The following is a 19,709-nucleotide window of genomic DNA, read 5'->3' as shown; positions in this document are numbered from 1 at the left end:
GTCTTTGATTCTTCGATGTATATTAACCGTCTTTCCCTATAGCTTACCCCTGTTTTTCTCAGAATTTCGAACATCTTATGCCATTTGGCATTCGAACGCTTTTTCCAGGTCGACATATCCTATGAACGTGTCTTAATTTTTCCTTTAGTCTTGCGTCCAATATCAACCGCAACGTCACAGTTGCCTCTCTGGTGCCTTTACATTTCGTAAAGCCAAAGTCATCACCATCATCATCACCACCACCATCACCATCACCAAAGAGGTCTTCAATTTTTTTCCATTCTTCTGTATGTTATTTTTGTCAGGAACTTGGCTGCTTGAGCTATTAAACTGATTGTGCGATAATTCTCATACTTGTCGGCTCTTCCAATTTTCTGGGTTGTGAGGATGACGTTTTTCCGATCGCCAGTCTCTTACAGTCTACATCCCAACGTGAATACTCGTTTTGTTGCCACTTCCGCCAATAATTTTAGAAATTCTGATGGACTGTTATCTATCCCTGCTGAGTTTAATTGAAACACCTATCACTGCTGCGGGCCTGATTATGAAATGACGACTTTCAAGGGTTAAGTCTCCGACGTGACATCCGGAACGTGTTCATATTACGCAATACCGAGCCCACAGCAGGGGAACGCTTGACTTGCTCCTACGTCATCCCGTGGCCTTTAGGGACGTAGCAGTGTTGTTTAATCAGGCACGATAAGGAGATTGAGAAATTCAGACCCCCTGTGACGACGTTGGAAACTTCCGATTCCGATAAACAAAACAAGTTCGTACGTTGACCCAAGAAATGACGCATACTGAGGAGGAGGAGGAGGAGAAGATTAATGTTTAACGTCGCGTCGACAACGAGGTCATCAGAGACGGAGCACAAGCTCGGATTAGGGAAGGAAACCACCCGCGCCCTTTCAAAGGAACCATCCTGGCATTTGTCTGTTAGGGAAATCATGGAAGACCTAAATCAGGATGGCCGGACGCGGGTTTGAACCGTCGTCCACCCGAAAGCGAGTCCAGTCTGTGTGCTAACCACTGCGCCAACGCCCACGGTGACGACAACTAATCGGACCATCAGCGATACTTGCTGGTGTTCAAAACGACTCAAAAGCCCGGACCGCACAAAATATTTTTTATTCAAAACAACCGGTTTCGACAGTCTTAGCTGTCATCTTCAGGTCCTGAATTTTCTTTTGTAGTAAAACATGTTCATTTTACGCCGTGTTGAATTTGTTCCCCAACCATTTATAAACGACCTATGTACAGTACATCATAATGTGGAAAAAATCCCGTCACGTCTCAGCATGGCATTTTTCACTTTAACAAACCATTGTTGGAGGGTGAAAAAGTGTCAGAAAAAAAAAAAACAAGACTTACTGAGGTTTTAATTTCAGACCTTTGCATTGGTAGTCTGACGCTGAACTATATATCCACAGAACAAAATTTATAAAGCTTAACAGTCACTACTAATATACGTCCATTTTCATATGCGATATGAATGAAAATACAGAGTGTGAGGGCTTATTGGTTTTAAGGAATTGTACTGCTCTCGAACGCCACTTGTCCGTGCTAATTTAGGTTTTCCCTGGATTCCCTGAAGGTTATTCAACGAAATGTCGACTAATTTCTACCCCCTTTCCTTGCCCATCTAAGATAGCGGTCCCCCTCTAAACATCTCGATATAGGTGTGATGTTAAAGTCTAGTATTCGTTTATGTAAACAGCAGCAATGTGACTGAATTTCCTCATAATGAGAGTATTGAAGGGCGATCTTGTACATCGAGTATCAATACCTCACTTGTGATGTATCCTTTGTTGTTTCACGTAACGGCTGTGTACTCTGACTTTATATACCTTCTTATAAGCGTTTCTGTTCTTTGGTACAGTGGACCCGATGATGGTCAGATCCAAGAAATCGAGCGTCTGCAATAAAATACACCATTAGAACCGTGTACCGTGTATGACAGTTCTTGACGTTCACTAAAGCTGTACAACAGCACGAACTCCACAAAATATTTTTGAAATTTGTAGTATGAATGAAGATGCAGATTCTTTTTGCCACAAACAATATTAATTCCCACTTGCACGGATAACCCGTGGCACGATTCTGTGGACTATCCGCCAGCTATCTGTCACTGCGGCAATTATTTCTCGGGATCGAACTCGTATCTGATAGTTTTATAATGTGCTAGTGGGGGTGACTTGGAGTAAATTCTGTTCTCCATTTCTGATTAATGTCGATTAAACAAAACGTGTGACTAATCTAGCTGTTGTGCATACTCTATCACACATAGTTTTAATCACTTCTGCTGGTTTTTTTTTTTAACCACACTTCTTTGCTGTACTTCCATGGTAAATGTCAACTCTGTTCACACAGGAAGGATGCCAACGTGAACTATTTTAATAAATATGTTTCGCTCAAGGATATCTCTACGTAACGAGTGACTACACTGTTGGAGATCAAGAGAAGCAGACTACGTTTATCCACAGCGTAAGTAAATCATTTAGATTAACACGAATGTCGATAGAGGTAGGTCTATTTGCGGGAGACGCAGTGTTTACCTGTGAAACGCTGCCTCTGCGGGTCTACTGCAAAATTCAAAAGGCGCTGAAGACAATCGATACCCGGCAAAGGCAAAGGATGCGAAGTAACGCCATGCTGTACGCTTAGGCAGGAACAAGGCACCGTACTGTTTGAATACGTCGCCAGTAAACCACAAGCAAGACGCATATCTGTCCAATATCTTTGACTGGCCGAAGATGAAACAATAACTTACGACAGTACTAAGGGAGGAAGGAAAACGACAACTTTTCAAGAGAGTACAGATCGCATAGTTACATAGCGGATAAACGATCTGCTTCCAGATGCTTACCCGAATTCACTTTCTCAAACATTCCTTGGATATTCCTGAATACAAAAAGAATTACTAAAAAAGAAGGGCGCAGTTTTTCTTTGAATCTTAAGCTTGTCTTTAGCTGTTTACATTATTAGCCTGTTGATTAAATGACGATTTATCGATGTTGCCTAAACGAGCGTGGGAAATCGCTTGAAAGCAACACACAGACAGGCCTCTGAATGCAAAAACTTTTTTGGTGCCCACCTACACAGGAAGAAACGCTCATTTGTAATAAAATACGAGAAATCAGAGTTCGTTTTTTCCGCGCTCTGTTCTAGAGAGGAACGGTAGCGAAATAACTTTAAGGTGATTCGATAAACCCTCTGCCAGACATTTAGATGTTTATAGCAGAGTAGTCACGTAAATGGAGATGAAAATTACATTTTTGGCGGTTTGCAGACTTAATAGCTTGTTACAAAATGCAAAAAAAGGCTTATGCGCGAAAACGAAGAAAAAGTGGCCACAGAAAAACTACATGGACGCTTGCATCTGATACCCATCTCAAAATGCTGACCTTAGGATCTAACCAAGACGAGCAGCGATGATTGCTGCTTGAAAGAGATTATGCTCAATTCCTTAGTGCAGAAATGTTCCACCACACGGAGACCCCTTTCAGACGGGTGAGGGACACAGTAAGAGAAAGTGTTTTGTGCTCACGTGCAACCCAAGTATCGGAGTTCTTCAGTGAAATATCACCCGTACCAATGTTTACGTGGTAATTGGGCCAATGCTGTCAGTTGATGCTGTACCGTCAGCGACAGCTGACAAGCCTATGTGCGGTTCCGTGCAATAGCAAATGCAACGGTGATTGACATTTTAGAAATTTATTCCAGGGCATGATACTTCCTAAAAACTAAGTTTTTAAATGCCGATACCAATAACTGATTCATCGAGATTATCATTAAGAGACAGACGAATAGCCTATAGGCCGACCGATAAGTGGAGAATCGGTGTACGATAAATCTGATACAGTTAATGAGCGGAAAGTTCTCTGTGGGTAATATCTTTGGAACAGTTATCTGGTGAGTGTGTAGCTGTCACAGATGACGTGTGCACAAACCACTTACGCAACGGGTATCCCGCATTCGCGGGGAAATTAGCAGCCGAGATACAGCTATCACTAGGAAAATGGGCTATCAGACACGTGCGCCTTTTTTATGCGAGTCAGAGCGAGGGGAATTTCCGCAAAGTGAGTTGCGCAACAATTGCTAGAACCAAATATTTTAGAACCAGGGAGGTTCTCGATTTAGCATGTCCGCCAGTAGTTTCTTGATCGCTGTAGAATTCGTCACATTCACACACCACAGGAGGGTTCGAAGTGCCCAGGCTAGAATATTACCAGTAAACTGATTCTCTAAAGAACCGAACTCTCTTGTATAAAACAGTTTAAGACGTCTGGTTAAATTACAAATGAGTTAATGTGTTTACTATCTGACGTTAAGCATGTATGCGCGAGTAAGCTTGCAAAAAAAAATTTAAATTATGCTTAAGGTTTTTTGGAATTCGCTAAATGTTTCCATATGAAACACTAGATGAATACGTCTGGGTAATTCGCCCTCCATTTTAATCAAAGGCTAGTTTTTAACGCCTCTCAGTGTTTACGACGTCATATCTTCTGAATTATGTGTCGTACAACTATATACTTTCGCAGGTACATTCAGTGGTATAATACGTTGATGCTGTCTGCAAAGTGTGTTGCGAGTAGAATCGGTAATGAAGAGCTAGTAAATTGAAACATCATATCTGGGGCTGAATTTTTACTGCATCAGCAGCGAAAATGCAGTAAACGATAAACTTTTTTTAAAATTACGATGAAATCCAGGCCATTAGCTGCTTACAGGCGTTGATGAATGTCAACTTTTTTTTTCTTTTCATCAATTTGTGGGGGGTATCAGCGAGGAATAGCTTGATAGAAGTTTGAAATTAAGTGTAAAGTTTGCTGGATGTCGATAAGCACACTCATCTTATTCTCAAATCCTGGATACGCTCCCTCGAAACAAACACACTGTTTCAAACTGTAATACTTTTCTCAGTGTTTTAAACTTCTAATAAAAGAGAATATCTCTTGATGAGTAGCTTGTAACAGTGCTTTCAATTTTTACATTCGGTAAATAACTACGCAAAATATTGAAAATCAATTTTTAGTCTCCCCTAAAAGCCATTATACAGGCAATATGGAACTAGTAGTGTGATATACAGGGTGGTCAGAAACAGTCTTAAAAGTTTGTAAGGATGTTTCAGAGTAGATTGTCCTGAAAAATAACTGGTAGGGAAAGAATTCTATACTTTGCACCGTTCCCGTAGTAGTTGGCATTGAAATTAGCCAATCAGACAGTTGCGCGCGCAAATTCAAGCCGCCCGCCATACGTGTTCTTAGTTTTGTTTTTTGAAACTGAACAAGTGAGCTTTACGACAGGACATGGAACGGGTTGTTTGGAACGAATTCGAGCCAGACGCTGAGCAGTTTCGTGCGCTATCATGCACGCTGTGAGAACAACTGCCTATTTGTCTTATATGGATATAATTATATAATTTTATCTGGAAGGCCGATCGAATTTGTGCGTGCAGTGGCCTGATTGGCTAACTTCAATGCTAATTAACTCGCAAACGGCGCAACGTATCGAATTTGTTCTTAATTATTTTTCAGCACAACCTACCCTGCAACGCCCTTGCAAGTTTTTCAGACTGTTTCTGACCACCCTGTAGGTTCTATCTGCATAATTTCGACCCTAAAAGGTTTGGGACACCGTGTCAGTTGCTTAACGCAAACTCCGGAATGGAGCTTTGGAAAGGTCACGGACGAATAACTCCCCCACCCTTTTCCATAGCTTAATAGGCTTCCCTGTCGATGGGACTCTACATCCTAATCATTTTTCCTTATTACTGGTGCTGCATATAACATTTCCCGTCATCTTCTAAAAATTCGTGCTTACAAATACATTGATGTCCAAAATTAAAGCAACAAACCGCGATTTCCCAGCTCTGTATCTAATTCACGATACAATTATACAAACTGTCAACAAATGTCCACATGATCGTGTCCTGCGCGGAATATGGCATTCTGGTCAACGGACAATCATGCCAACGATGACGTCAGCGCTCCTACCAAACGGGGTAGTGTTTGCCGTATCGTCCACATCCACAATCAAAGTGTACACAGCCACAGACAGTGCAGTATGGCACAGAGAAGACGCCTGCCAGACTCACTGCGGTGGAGGGCCATAGGAAGAATGGAAGCAGGGCAGTCGAAAGCTGATGTGGGGCGAGCGGGATTAGCCGTACGGTCTCAGGCGCTGCATTCATGGACTGTGAGGCTGGTCTCGGCGGAGGTTCGAGTCCTCCCTCGGGCATGGGTATGTGTGTTTGTCGTTAGGATAATTTAGGTTAAGTAGTGTGTAACCTTAGGGACTGATGACCTTAGCAGTTAAGTACCATAAGATTTCACACACATTTGAACATTTTGAGCTGATGCGGCCCGATGGCTTAATGAGAATCGTTCTGTCGTTTCTCGGATATGGTGACAGTTTATAGAGCCCGAAACTGTACCCCCAACACATCAGAGAGAGAGAGAGAGAGAGAGAGAGAGAGAGAGAGAGAGAGAGAGATCCGTTATTTGGCGCCGGCCAGAGTGGCCGATCGGTTCTAGGTGTTACAGTCTGGAACCGCTACGGTCGCAGGTTCGAATCCTGCCTCGGGCGTGGACGTGTGTGTTGTCCTTAGGTTAGTTAGGGGACTGATGACCTCAGTTGTTAAGTCCCATAGTGCTCAGAGCTATCCATCGTTATTTGGCTGTAAGGACACGACGTACCGCCTTTGTAATGCACGGCAACTGGCATCTGACCTCTGACCTCTGACCTCGCAGCACCCATTGGACAGTGTACAGGAAGCTTCAACAAAGTGACCTTTACTGTCGGAGACCTGCTGCATGCGTACCACTGACGCGTCTTCACAGAGGGGAACGTCTAGAGTGGAGACGTGAACATACCTCCTGGACGGTCGGACAGTGGGCCAATGTTCCTTTCAAAGATGAGTCCTGATCTGATCTGCAGAATGATTCTCGACAGATTCGCATCTGGATGAAATGTGGAACACGATTTCGGGACCCAAACATTATGCGAAAAGACCGATATCGAGGAGGATCCCTAATGGTGTGGACACGGATTACGTTGACCACTCGAGCAGCTCTTCGTGAAACCGTACGGGTGAATCGAAAGATTTAACTGTCAGGTATCGTGTCGATATCTTCGGATCTCATGTGCAAGCCATTGTGGACCCAGACTTTGCACTGACGGGCGATAATGCTCCACCTCAGAGCATTTGAATCCCATATAGCATGACTGTGAGGCACTAGGAGAGACTTGTTGCATCCTGTCAGCGTCCACCAACCACTCTCCAAGACTTGCGAGCACCTCTGCAGGAAGAATGGGCGTTATTGCCTCAACGTGAGAATGACGACATCATTCACAGCATACCCCGACGTTGTCACGCCTGTAGTGCTGCCAGAGGTGGTCACACCCCATAGTGAGCACATTAACCAGTCGTCGGTATGTGTGTGCAAATCTGTTAAGTTGAAAAAAACCGAGTAACAATTATGTGCCGCGCGGGATTAGCCGAGCGGTCTTGGGCGCTGCAGTCATGGACTGTGCGGCTGATCCCGGCAGAGGTTCGAGTCGTCCCTCGGGCATGAGTGTGTGTGTTTGTCCTTAGGATAATTTAGGTTAAGTAGTGCGTCAGCTTAGGGACTGATGACCTTAGCAGTTAAGTCCCATATGATTTCACACACATTTTAACTTTTTTTTTTTCAACATTTATGTCTACCGTTATGCATGTTGTACTTGTTTACTTTCTGTATTCTCTACATAGTTTCAACTATGGTATCACCTGTTTTGCTGTGTTCATACACGCAACCTTGCAAAATTTCCGTTTGTTGCTTCAATTTTGAACAGTAGTGTATATAGGGGCTTATATATCGGAATCCGACAGCGGCAGGATCTCAACCTATCAGCAGTACGGTTTATCGTTCTGCTATACTGCTACGTCGGCATGTCAGGACTTTCATGCGAACATGGAATCTACGAGTTCAGGAAGGCAATCAAAGCCATGCAGAATCTCAACGGAAAGACGCGATTAGCGCCTGAAGGACAGGTATATTGCTCTCTCGGCTGTGCATGTCGTGCCTTGAATCAGAAAATGGACTCTGAGCAGATCACTGTTGGCGCTTTCCTTGCTGCTGCAGGAGAGCGTTGCTTCGACAGTGGTGCCTCCCACTACAATACTGGGCACAGGAAAAGCACCACGACGGCTTTCTGAAGGGTCTCGGCTCCACGAACATCATCACTATGGTCGCATCGGCGTGCGGAGGCTCCGAGAGGAACGAAAGCTATCAGATTACTTTCGTCATAGACACATGAGCCCAGTATCTAGCGTGATTGTATGGGGTGCGATTGAGAACTTAACGCGATCACCTCTGGTTCACGTAGACGATGATCTTAGGCTTCGTTATGCCCTATTTTCGAGGTACCTGTGAAGTTTCTTTAATAGGGTAACGCAAGACCACATCCCGCCCGTGCCGTACTGACCTGCCTCGATACAGCGGGTGTTCCACTTCTGCTCTGGCCAGTATGTTCCCCAGATCTCCCAGCCACTGGAAATAAAAAATAATAATTCGGCCACGGGTCGCCGAAAGATTGCCACGACACCCCTCGCCAGCCAATACGAGTTGAAGCAGCACTGAATGACGTAGTCGTGTCAGTAATCCAAGATTAGTTCTACTCAAAGCCCAGTTGTGTGAAATTCTTGTTCCTGTCAAGATATGGCAGCTTTCGCCTACTAAATTTAGCACTCAACTAATGTACTGTATTCTTCCTATGATTTTGCAGCCGGCTGCTGTGGTCGAGCGGTTCTAGGCGCTTCAGTACGGAACCGCGCTGCTGCAACGGTCGCAGGTTCGAATCCTGGCTCGGGCATTGATGTGTGTGATGTCCTTAGGTTATTTAGGTTTAAGCAGTTCTGAGTCTAGGGAACTGATGACCTCAGATGTTACGTCCCATAGTGCTTAGAGCCATCCAAAGCATCTATGATTTTGCATACCTTATGCACAATAATTTCGTTGTTTCCTACCTTATTCTAGATAAGTACCCAGCAAGACCCGTAAACTGGTGTTGAAATTTTAATGCCGGGCAATGTGCAGCATCAAACATCATTATGTTGCTATACTAAGCATTGTTACCATACATTCAATACTATTATCAACCGCCACATTTCATCAACGTGGGCTCAGATATTCCGACTGGGTGTTTCTTTGCTACCTCTCTGGTCTAGTTCGAGCGACAAACTCTCCTCACATTTAAGTGTATTCCTCGTAATGTGTGACTTAGTGTTTTGTGGTAAAGTTCCAGACAGTAGATTCAAAAGTCTCAAGCTCGATTCCCGGTCTCCGGAGTTTTATGTACCAGTTTTCACTTCTGGCGGTTTTTGTTAACGGAAAAAATGGCGAGTTGCAATGTTTTTCGAAATCCACATTACCTGTACTTCCCCCCCCCCGGTAACGGTTGCGCAAGTCGCCGTAGGAAGGCAATGGTATACCATCTAATAGGCCCTTGCGTGCTAGTAAACGCTGCAGGCTTCAAACTATCCTTCGAGTTGACGACAGTAACTGATGAGTATTTCTCATGAACTGGTTGCTTTTTTTCTTTGTGGTAGATAACCCACCAACTTAAAGTTTCTTCGGTTTTCTTTCTTCTTCTTCTTCTTCTTCTTCAAAGAATTTTGGAGCATAGTACCCGCTCCCGTTACTCCCAGGTCTCGATCAACTGAACTTATTATTTTCCTTATTCTTATTCTACTTCCCACACTATTTATAGTCTTTCTACGCTCTTCGCCCATCTCATACAATCCACAAAAAAATCACTGATACATAAAATTTTAAGCTTTTCTTTAACTTCTTTGTTCCTTATTGAAGAACTGAACGATCTAAGAAATTTCATTTCTACCACCTCATAATGAGGTTTTTTATTATTATTTATCGCCTTTCGCTTGCACAAAGTACAGGCACAGTAGCAACTTATGAAATCCGAGTTCCCTTTTAGACTGTGTTTACATGTTCCACATCATTTCACCGTTGTCATTATTGTAATAGATATCGCAGCCTAAATACCTACAACAGATAGTCTGTTCGACTGGCTGGTTTTGAAAAGTTATTTATCATTTACAGGGACATTTTCCTATGAGTCCCATTACTTTTCTTTTTTGGATCGGTAAATTCTAATTGCAGTAAACATGTCACAGTGTATGAATGGCCAGTTGCAGCATGTCTTCTGTCTTCTCTTGTCATCAAGAAAAATAAGCAGCTTTTCTCTCCCTTCAGACTAATTAAATACAAATATTTTGCAAACACATTTCGCCACCGTCTCCACCGTTACTGCGAGCGGTTTCTTCCTTGTAACGGGAAAAAACTACGAGTTTTGCAAAGTAGCTGTCGCACCTATCAGTGAAGACAATTTTCCGTGATCATTTTCCGGTTTTGCCCTGTTGCGGTAACAGGGCGCACTTGCTTTTAATTGTCACACGGCTTTAGCCACGAGATTCCCACTACACGCGAGAGAGAGAGAGAGAGAGAGAGAGAGAGAGAGAGAGAGAGAGAGAGAGAATGTCTTTTCCCGTACAGCTGGGAAGATACGGACAACAAGCGAATTCCTTCGCGGAACAGGGCCCTTGTGGCTGAAACGTGAGACGGAGATCAGTTAAGTGGCCTTTACGAGGTTTTATTAGGGGCCGACGAGGCGCGTCTGCGAGGCCGTTTGCGCGTCATCATCATGCCGAATCACCCAGCAGCGCGCCACGCTTCGCTGGGAAGTTTCGCGCAGCCGAACGCGCCAAGTGCGACGAACGTGCCCTACGGAGCAGAAACCGCTATCTGCGAGCGCCAGGCGTCCCTGGCTGTGATCCGCTCTGCCTCGGGTCGTTCGTTCGTTCGGCAACGTAGGCGGAACAGCTGCAGCACGTGCAGCCGACTGCAAGGGCAGCCCCCTCCCCTCCCCCCGACACGACCTGGCTCTTTTACAACGATGCCACGCTGGCCAGCGAAGGGGGAGCGAATGAAAGATGGGCGCTGGCAAGGGGGAACGGGAGAAGGTATATCAACAGCTTTGTAATGGCGGAAGGAAACACCGAGAGCGAGTGACTTCCCAATACTTCCGGCGTTTTAAAGATAGGCGTTGTGAAGCCAAACGAACGGACTGCTAGTCAACCACTTTGTGGTCTTCAGTGCAAAATCTGGTTTAATGTAGTTTTCCCCTCCATTCTGTGCAAGCGTCATCATATCTGTTAACTTTGAGGCTTCAGTCTTCTGACAGGTTTGATGCCATCCGCCACAAATTTCTCTCCTGTGCCAACCTTTCATCCCAGAGTAGCAACTGCAACGTACGTCCTCAATTATTTGCTGGATGTACTGAAGTCTCTCTCTTCCTCTTCGGTTTTTACACTCTACACCTCCCTCTAGTACAATGGAAGTTATTCCACGACGTTTTCCATATACTCCTCTCCTTGCCGTTTTTGCGGAGAACCTACTGATTCCTTACCTTATCGATCCACCCGATTTTCAACGTTCTTCTGCAGCATAACATCTCAAACGCTTCGATCCTCTTCTGTTCCAATTTTCCCACAGTCTTTGTTTCACTACCACACAATGCTGTGCTCCGAATACATTCTCAGAAGTTTCTTCCTCAAATTAAGACCTATGTTTGATACTAATACACTTCTCTTGGTAAGGAATGCCCTTTTTGCCAGGGATAGTCTGCTTTTTATGTCCTCCTTGCCCCGTCCGTCAAGTGTTATTTTACTGTCTAGGAACCAGAAATCATTAACTTCATTTACTACGTGATCACCAGTTATGAAACCTCACTGTTCCCGTTTCTATTACTTCTTATTACTTACATCTTTCTTCGGTTTACTCTCAATCCATATTCTGTTCATGCCATTCAATAAATCCTGTAATTCTTTTTCACTTTCAAAGAGGACAGAAATGTCATCTGCGAATCTTTCTACTGATATCCTTCCACCCCGAATTTTAATCCCAGCCTTGCCTAGACCTGTCCAATATTGTCCCCCACACTTCGCTCCATTACCGAGTTGACGATTCCTTCACGCCATAAATTGTCTTTCACCCCAAATAGGCTCAGAAGTTTCTCGTTAGTTACCCGACCTACCCATACAATCTTCAGGATTCTTCTGCAGTACCATGTTTCAAGTTTCTATTCTCAACTTGTCTGAACTGCTTAACGTCTAGTTCTCTCTTCCGCACAAGGCCGCACTCCAGACACAAATACCTTCAGAAAAGACTTCCTAACATTTAAATCTATAATCGATGCTGGCAGGTTTCTCTTTCTTTTTTCAGAAACACTTTTCTTGCTATTGTTAGGCTGCATTTTACATTCTCTTTACTTCGGCCATCGTCAGTTTCATTGTTGCCTAAATAGCAACTGCTTTCTGTGTTTTATTTCCTAATCTAATTGCCTCAGCATCACAGCATTTGATTCGCTTAAATTCTGTTATAGTTTTGTTTATATTCCTCTTGTAACTTCTTTTCAAGAATATTATGCTAATGAACCAGAAAATTTGTTTCTAACAGCATCACAAAGCGGGCGTTTTTATGTGATACTTTTATTTGTATTCAAATTTTTCCTCAGCATTTACTTGAAACAGTGACGTAAGCAACTGACAGCTGCGTTAAAACAAGTCTCGTAGATTGCTTACTCACTAGTACTACCTGTATAACCACCCGAATGGATTTATGTTCAACAAGAAGTATGCAGACGCTCTAGTTCCAAATTCGAGGAACCTCTCTGTCAAGATTAACAGGTCACAAGCAAAATTCTTCATGACCTAAATTGTTTCCCACGGTCGGCAAGCGGTCAACGACTATGAATGCAATTGACGTAGAATTGCCTGAAAAACTTCCAGAAAAAATACAGGGTGATTCAAAAAGAATACAACTTTAAAAATGTGTATTTAATGAAAGAAACATAATATAACCTTCTGTTATACATCATTACAAAGAGTATTTAAAAAGGTTTTTTTTCACTCAAAAACAAGTTCAGAGATGTTCAATATGGCCCCCTCCAGACACACGAGCAATATCAACCCGATACTCCAACTCGTTCCACACACTCTGTAGCATATCAGGCGGAACAGTTTGGATAGCTGCTGTTATTTCTCGTTTCAAATCATCAATGGTGGCTGGGAGAGGTGGCCGAAACACCATATCTTTAACATACCTCCATAAGAAAAAAATCGCAGGGGGTAAGATCAGGGCTTCTTGGAGGCCAGTGATGACGTGCTCTGTCACGGGCTGCCTGGCGGCCGATCCATCGCCTCGGGTAGTTGACGTTCAGGTAGTTACGGACAGATAAGTGCCAATGTGGTGGCGCTCCATCCTGCTGAAATATGAATTGTTGTGCTTCTTGTTCGAGCTGAGGGAACAGCCAATTCTCTAACATCTCCAGATACTGTAGTCCAGTTACAGTAGCACCTTCGAAGAAAAAGGGACCAAAAACTTTATTGGCTGAAATGGCGAACAAATGTACAACTAAATGAAACTTTATAGCTCCCTTAATTCGCCGACAGATAGTGCTTAGCTCTGCCTTTTGTCGTTGCAGAGTTTTAAATTCCTAAAGTTGTGGTATTCTTTTTGAATCACCCTGTATAAAAGATGAAGGAAACCATTAGTTAAAAGCAATATTCGACAAACTTTCCTATGGTTTTCGGATTCCTGACAACCGACACATAAATGCCAACGCTTGATTGCCCGCGACCATCTCCCATGTCAATGAGTTGTGAAGCTCGGGAATGGAGCCCATTTGGGCCCACTGACACTTGTTGCGCTAATTGATTGAATTATTACACCGCGGCACTGACACGCAAGACAATGTGTCGAGCGGTTCTAGGCGCTTCAGTCCGGAACCGCTCAGGTTCGAATCCGGCCTCGGGCATGGATGCGTGTGCTGTCCTTAGGTTAGTTAGGTTTAAGTAGTTCTAAGTCTAGATGACTGATGCCCTCAGATGTTAAGTCCCATAGTGCTTATAGCCATTTGAACCATTTGAATAATGTGGCGTCCAATCGAAAGGCTTGCACCAGCCTGGAAGCCTTATCAGTCATTCTTTCGTAATGTGAAACACTGTGCTATGCTTACGAAACTTGTGATAGCGCCCTAACAAAGATACTGAAGGAATATTCACTATCCGTCATACACGGTCGCCTCATATTAATGTGACCACTACCTAAGTTCAGAGTTAACGTGAAATAAGCGGTCACTGACGGCAGATGGCAGCACTAGCAAAGGAGCGTGAATAAACAGTCGCGGGGGCATTGGCTTAAGGGCCAAGGATGGAACCATTTCCGAAACGGCCAAGTTCGTGAACTGTTCGTGTGTTGCCGTGGTTTAAGTATACCGTGCACGGGGGCTACCAACAGTGTTTACTCAATGGCCATCAGCGAACGTTGCTGCGTATGGGGCTCCGCACCAAACGCTTCGTGCATGCACCCTTGCTGACAGCTGTTCATAGGCGATGAAGGCTGGAATTTGCACGCCAATGCCGCAACTGTATGTACACTGCGGTCTGACAGATGGATCACGTTTTATGCTTCATCGGACAGATGGCCGTTGGCCAAATATCTGAAAGCAAAGGATCCCGGTCGGGAGAAGGACCTGTCTCTTAAGCAAAACCATACAGCAGGAACTGACTAATTGGAAAACCTACTGCAGTGGTAGCTTCTTTATAACAAGACATTGTAGCGACGGAGGAAGACTAGTCCAACAATCCCCATTTTGTCGGTGTCAAAGTCGTTAGGTATGCAGAACTAGTGAAGACGAGGAAATGAAATGAAATAAAATAAAATAAAAACAAAAAAACAAGGTAGGGAAAGACCAGTGAGAATCTGATAATGATTTGGGACAGACTGGAGTGCAATAACGAGTAATGAAAATGAAATGAAAAAGGGCAGAATAAGTGGATGGATCAAGGAACTTCCTTGTTGAATTCCAAGAAATTAAGACCGGGTCGACAGCGTAATGGATGGTTGGTAGAAGACATACAGAAACAACTTTAATATTAATGGCTGATCATTGGCACTCATGTAGGAGTCTAGAGCACAGTTTTGTCCAGCAATGAAAGTGGCTGACTGCAATGGTTGGGGCAGTGGTGGTGATATCTTACGTTCTACTGTCCAGCTGATCTTCTTAGTAAGGATGTTTTCTTTAAATTGCCTATACTGTTTCTCAGCTGATTAAGCGTTTTCTAGATTTCAATTCTAGCTGACGTCAGGGGGGTAAATACTGAGAGAACACTGTGACATGTTTCATTCTTAATCATCATTAGTTTCTATGCATTGAATCCAGGACGCTGGAAGGTGGAAACCAGACTTTTACGTTGCGCCCTGTTACGATCTAAATTCGTCCTCTATCCACTAACACCATCTGTCAGCGTACGTATGAGACAGGCAATAATGGTTCTGAGTAAATGCTGGTTTCACGAACTAAGTGACCGCTATGTTTTACAGGCTACATACACTCGGTTCGTTAAGGGCTGAACCAAACTATAAGGTTTCCTGCACTCCCTTCCGTCAGTTAAACATAGAATGCTCGTTCTTTCAATTGAATTTTTGGGGTATTTAAACGAAAACGATTGAACGGTATCCCTTGTTATAACTCTGGAACAGTTAGAAACCGTGATACTGTAACTGGTGTTTGCACTTAATGCAGGCAGTGCTGTGCTCAATTCTCGGGACACCATAATATCAAGAATCATAGTGCTTGTTGCACTCTTAATATTGTAATCACTCTCCGTTGTTAGTTTCCTAAAATTCCGCACTTCGGTACAGCCAAAGATAGGAGGTCATTTCCGTACTGGGGAATCCCCAACAGAGATATTCAACTTATCACCGGAAGGCCACAAAGGGGGAAGCACAATCAGCAACGGGTACATCCTTTGGCTCAATTCTAACTACGCTATTCACATTTACAACGTTCCTAAAGGAAACGAACCACAACATCACTTCAGTGTCCTTCAGTTACCGTAAATCTAAAGGAATTACAATTCCTCAGTATGCGGGGAATATTGTTTTGTGTAAAACGGCAGCTCGCGTGTGTAAAAACACAGCTTGTAATATTTACGTTTTCAATTTAGTCCAAGAGATTCCGCTTTTATAAGTGATAGTCCCAGCTCTCAGTTCCGCCACATAATAAATACAATTTTAGGGCTATAAATTGTATAGGCCTATTCATTTTTGTAGTAAACGAATTACTCCTAGTTTTCAATGCCAGCGATCAATGGAGCATAATGCTTGCTAATTTTTTTAAGAAATGACATATTGCCAAACAGAAGTACGCGACTTTATAAATGTTTATACAATAATTTAGTTAAATAATTACGGTTCTTACATTACCGGTTCCGGCAGTTCAGTGCCACCTTTAGATGTGATTAATCCACTGAAACCTTCATCCAGATATGTAGAAGTCCTGATTATGCACTTTGAATTGTTATTTATCATAACGAACCTGTTAGAGCATTAATCACATCTGAAGAGGACGAATAATTGCCGAAACCAACAATGTGAAGACTGGAATTATCATACTATCGTCAATCTCCAATTTTTGAGATAATTCCAAATAGGAAGCAAGACTAAGGTTTAGCGTGTGTCGACGATGAGATCATTAGAGACTAATTCGTACTCAGAGGAGTAGGGCGAAAATCAGCCTTTCATCCCTTTCATCGCGAACCACCCTGTCATTTGGCTGAGGGGGTCTAAGGAAACTACAGGAAACCTAGATCTGGGTGATAGGACAGGACTTTGCACTCGACACCTACCACATACGTCGCAGAAAAGTGTTTAAGCACTGTAACATATCAGCCAGTCCGAAGATGGGTTCATGCCCGAAACCAGTTACAACAAAATAGCACTTTTTCTCACTTTTTTTTTGTTTTTGATGAAATTAAATGGCTGCAGTTGATATTCTCGCCGTCACGGTTAAGTGACTCCAGTGGGCATTCTCGCCGTCATGATTTTTTATACATTGCACTCAAACGTCACTAGATATTAAGTACCCTTTCTACAGAGATTACTGTGAGGCATTCCAGAGAGCGAAACGATGTGCTACATCAGCAGTCGCTAGTCTTTTGCGAAAATCCTTACTGTACTTCATGAGAGTCTCTCACGACCACGACCTCACGTAAAGTCGAGTATTTCATTAAGAAAGCCTAGCACAATCTTCTGGTGGCTCCAGCAAAAACGCGCATGCGCAAGGGCCACAAGTACAGCACGCGCATACTTTCACGATTTCAAATGTTACAGTGGCTGTTTTCACGGCCAAAATACGCTGAAGTTAACCGAATAGTTTCAAGCATTATTACCAAAGAACGGCAGATTTATCTCTTGTCAGAGATAGGTATCTCGAACAGAAATTAATTACTGGGCCTTCTTTTTTCTTCCGAAACTCACGTGGTAAGTAGCGATGCCCGATTCCGTCTGTCTGGACACATGGGATTACAGGTGTCTAGGCTGTAAAACCTACCCCCCCCCCCAACACACACACACACACACACACACACACAAAATTATATAACGTCTAGTGACTGCAAGTATTATGCATACATGTGTCAGTCTACTTTGAGCAGCTGTAGTAGGTCATGGCGCAACTGGCATTTAGCAGGGGAGCTCGCAGAATAGTTTGGTCAAAGTACAGCAGGTACTTGCTAGGGTCTACACTGTTAATATCCGCACATTATTGTAAGAACAAAACAATTACAATTGCACGCTGATCACTGAGCTCGCACTGGCTGTACTAATGTGATTAATTTTTAAGACACCGTGAATTCTGAACGAAACCAACATTGCTACTAGTCAAAAAAACGAAGTTCACACAACAAACGTTATCTGTTTCTCTGTTGTATACAGCCGTGTGTTGACAAACAAATGCTCTTTCTCGTCGCACGCAGATGAAACACGTGTGAGAAGAGGGCTCCGTTAGAAGCTGTTTACTTGCAAGGTTTTATACGACAAATAGTGTACTCACAGTTTCGCTGGTGCTTGATGTAGACGGGTGCGGCGAAACTGGGCGATTTCGGCGAGAGCAGGCTCACGGCCCTGGACAGCTTGGAGATGGTGGAAGACATACCGCCACTTGCTTTGAACGCACACTATACGGCACAGTAGGAATGGTTCGTTATCGACTGCCGCTGCCGGTAATATCGGAGCCCCTGACGTGCGCGAACCCTGCAGGCGGATGGCGGCAACTGGCAAGTGGAAATGCTGCCAACTTTCGCCGTTAAAGAGAAGCGGGCCGGTGGCAGCGCGGATAGCACCGCGCTATTCGGTTGCATAGCGCAGTGGGCACTGCACAGTAGGGACAGGAGAAACGATAGCGGTATTTTAGTTCCAAGTAACCGGTATTTTAAGGTACTCGTTTGGTCTCGGTTATAACAGGTGATTTTATTTTTTAGTAATAACGGAGCAAAAAACAGAAATATCAATTAGCCACACGAGCAGTGCCCAAAAGTTTTCGTTTTTAAATAAACTGTTTAAAAAGTGAATATTTTTTTCGTAAAATTTGCACTGGTTTGAAACATCGCTTTCTTAGAGAAAATGGGAAAAGCGATCAGTGCTCTGCTAATAACAATGCCGGCAGAAACGAGCAACAAACATCTGTCAGAATAATTGGTACAATGTTGCTGAGACAATAACGTCCATCACCCCGTTTACACGGGGCTCTCAAAACCGGAATTCGTAAACCGATTTCCCAATACCGCTTTGGGTGGCCATATAAACACTTCAAAATCGATTCTGGAAATCTGCTTCTAGTTGCTGGTTTTAAATAGATTTTCGCTCCCATGTAAACGCAACCGATTCTGAAACGTGGTTGGTTTGTCAAGTTGTCTTCAGAATATTCGGTTAATATGGGTATATTGTGCAGTGAAGGAGAAGTAGAAATATTAGACTGAGCATGAAACTCCACCTGTGACGTCCAAGTGAAGAGAAATAACGATTGTATTGACTGCATCAGAAACTTGATCAGCTGTTTTCCAGACGCCATATTTAACTGGACTAGCAAATCCGCTTCAGGCCTTAACACAAAACAAATAAATAAAAAAAAATGTTCAAATGGCTCTGAGCACTATGGGACTTAATATCTGAGGTCATCAGTCCCCTAGAACCTAGAACTACGTAAACCTAACTAACCTAAGGACATACACATCCATGCCCGAGGCAGGATTCGAACCTGCGACCGTAGCAGTCGCGCGGTTCCCGACTGAAGCGCCTAGAACCGCTCGGCCACAGCGGCCGGCTTAACACGTAAACAGGACAGCGGAAAACGGTTTGCGGAAGATGTGTCGCATGTATTAAAAATGCGTAGTGCCTGTTGCCGTGTGTCGTGACTTAAGGTATGCGTGTACGTGCAGTGTGCTGAACTTGCTTCCACGATGTTTTTCGCTGTCGTCGCTGCACATCCTTTGTATTGCAGAATGGCACTAAGGGTAGTGTGGAAATATTTTTACGAAGTGACATAGCAGTGAAGTACAATGCTTCATTTGTCTGCCACGCAATGAAATAATAAAAGAGGAAAGAAATTATGGTGACAGTAATAAGTTAAAAACTTCTCTGCTTGTAGCCCTTGAAAACGGACAAATTAACACGAAAAATAGAGTTCTTCAACATCAGTTTTCATCCTTTAGCACTAAATAGTCGTAATGCTCAAAGAGTGGAATGTTCCCCGATTACAAAATGCTTTTCGAGCAGAGTTTCAAAAAATTAGAATCTGTAGGAGAA

General features: G+C 43.5%; 1 protein-coding gene across 1 annotated transcript in view; it reads right to left on the bottom strand.

The window, feature by feature from the left end:
• The window catches only part of LOC124775089 (isocitrate dehydrogenase [NADP], mitochondrial-like), a 119,805-nt gene extending 101,658 nt beyond the window's left edge, over positions 1–18,147 (bottom strand). Inside the window, exon 1 of the mRNA XM_047249899.1 lies at positions 17,959–18,147. Within this exon, the coding sequence (XP_047105855.1) occupies positions 17,959–18,058 (100 nt within the window). The 5' untranslated portion in view covers positions 18,059–18,147. The remainder of the gene's footprint in view (positions 1–17,958) is intronic.
• Positions 18,148–19,709: the final 1,562 nt, after the last annotated feature.

This window comes from Schistocerca piceifrons, chromosome 2, assembly GCF_021461385.2.
Source record: "Schistocerca piceifrons isolate TAMUIC-IGC-003096 chromosome 2, iqSchPice1.1, whole genome shotgun sequence".
Taxonomy (NCBI): domain Eukaryota; kingdom Metazoa; phylum Arthropoda; class Insecta; order Orthoptera; family Acrididae; genus Schistocerca; species Schistocerca piceifrons.
The sequence above is the reverse complement of the archived record's forward strand: the minus strand, read 5'-3'. Positions and strand labels throughout refer to the sequence as shown.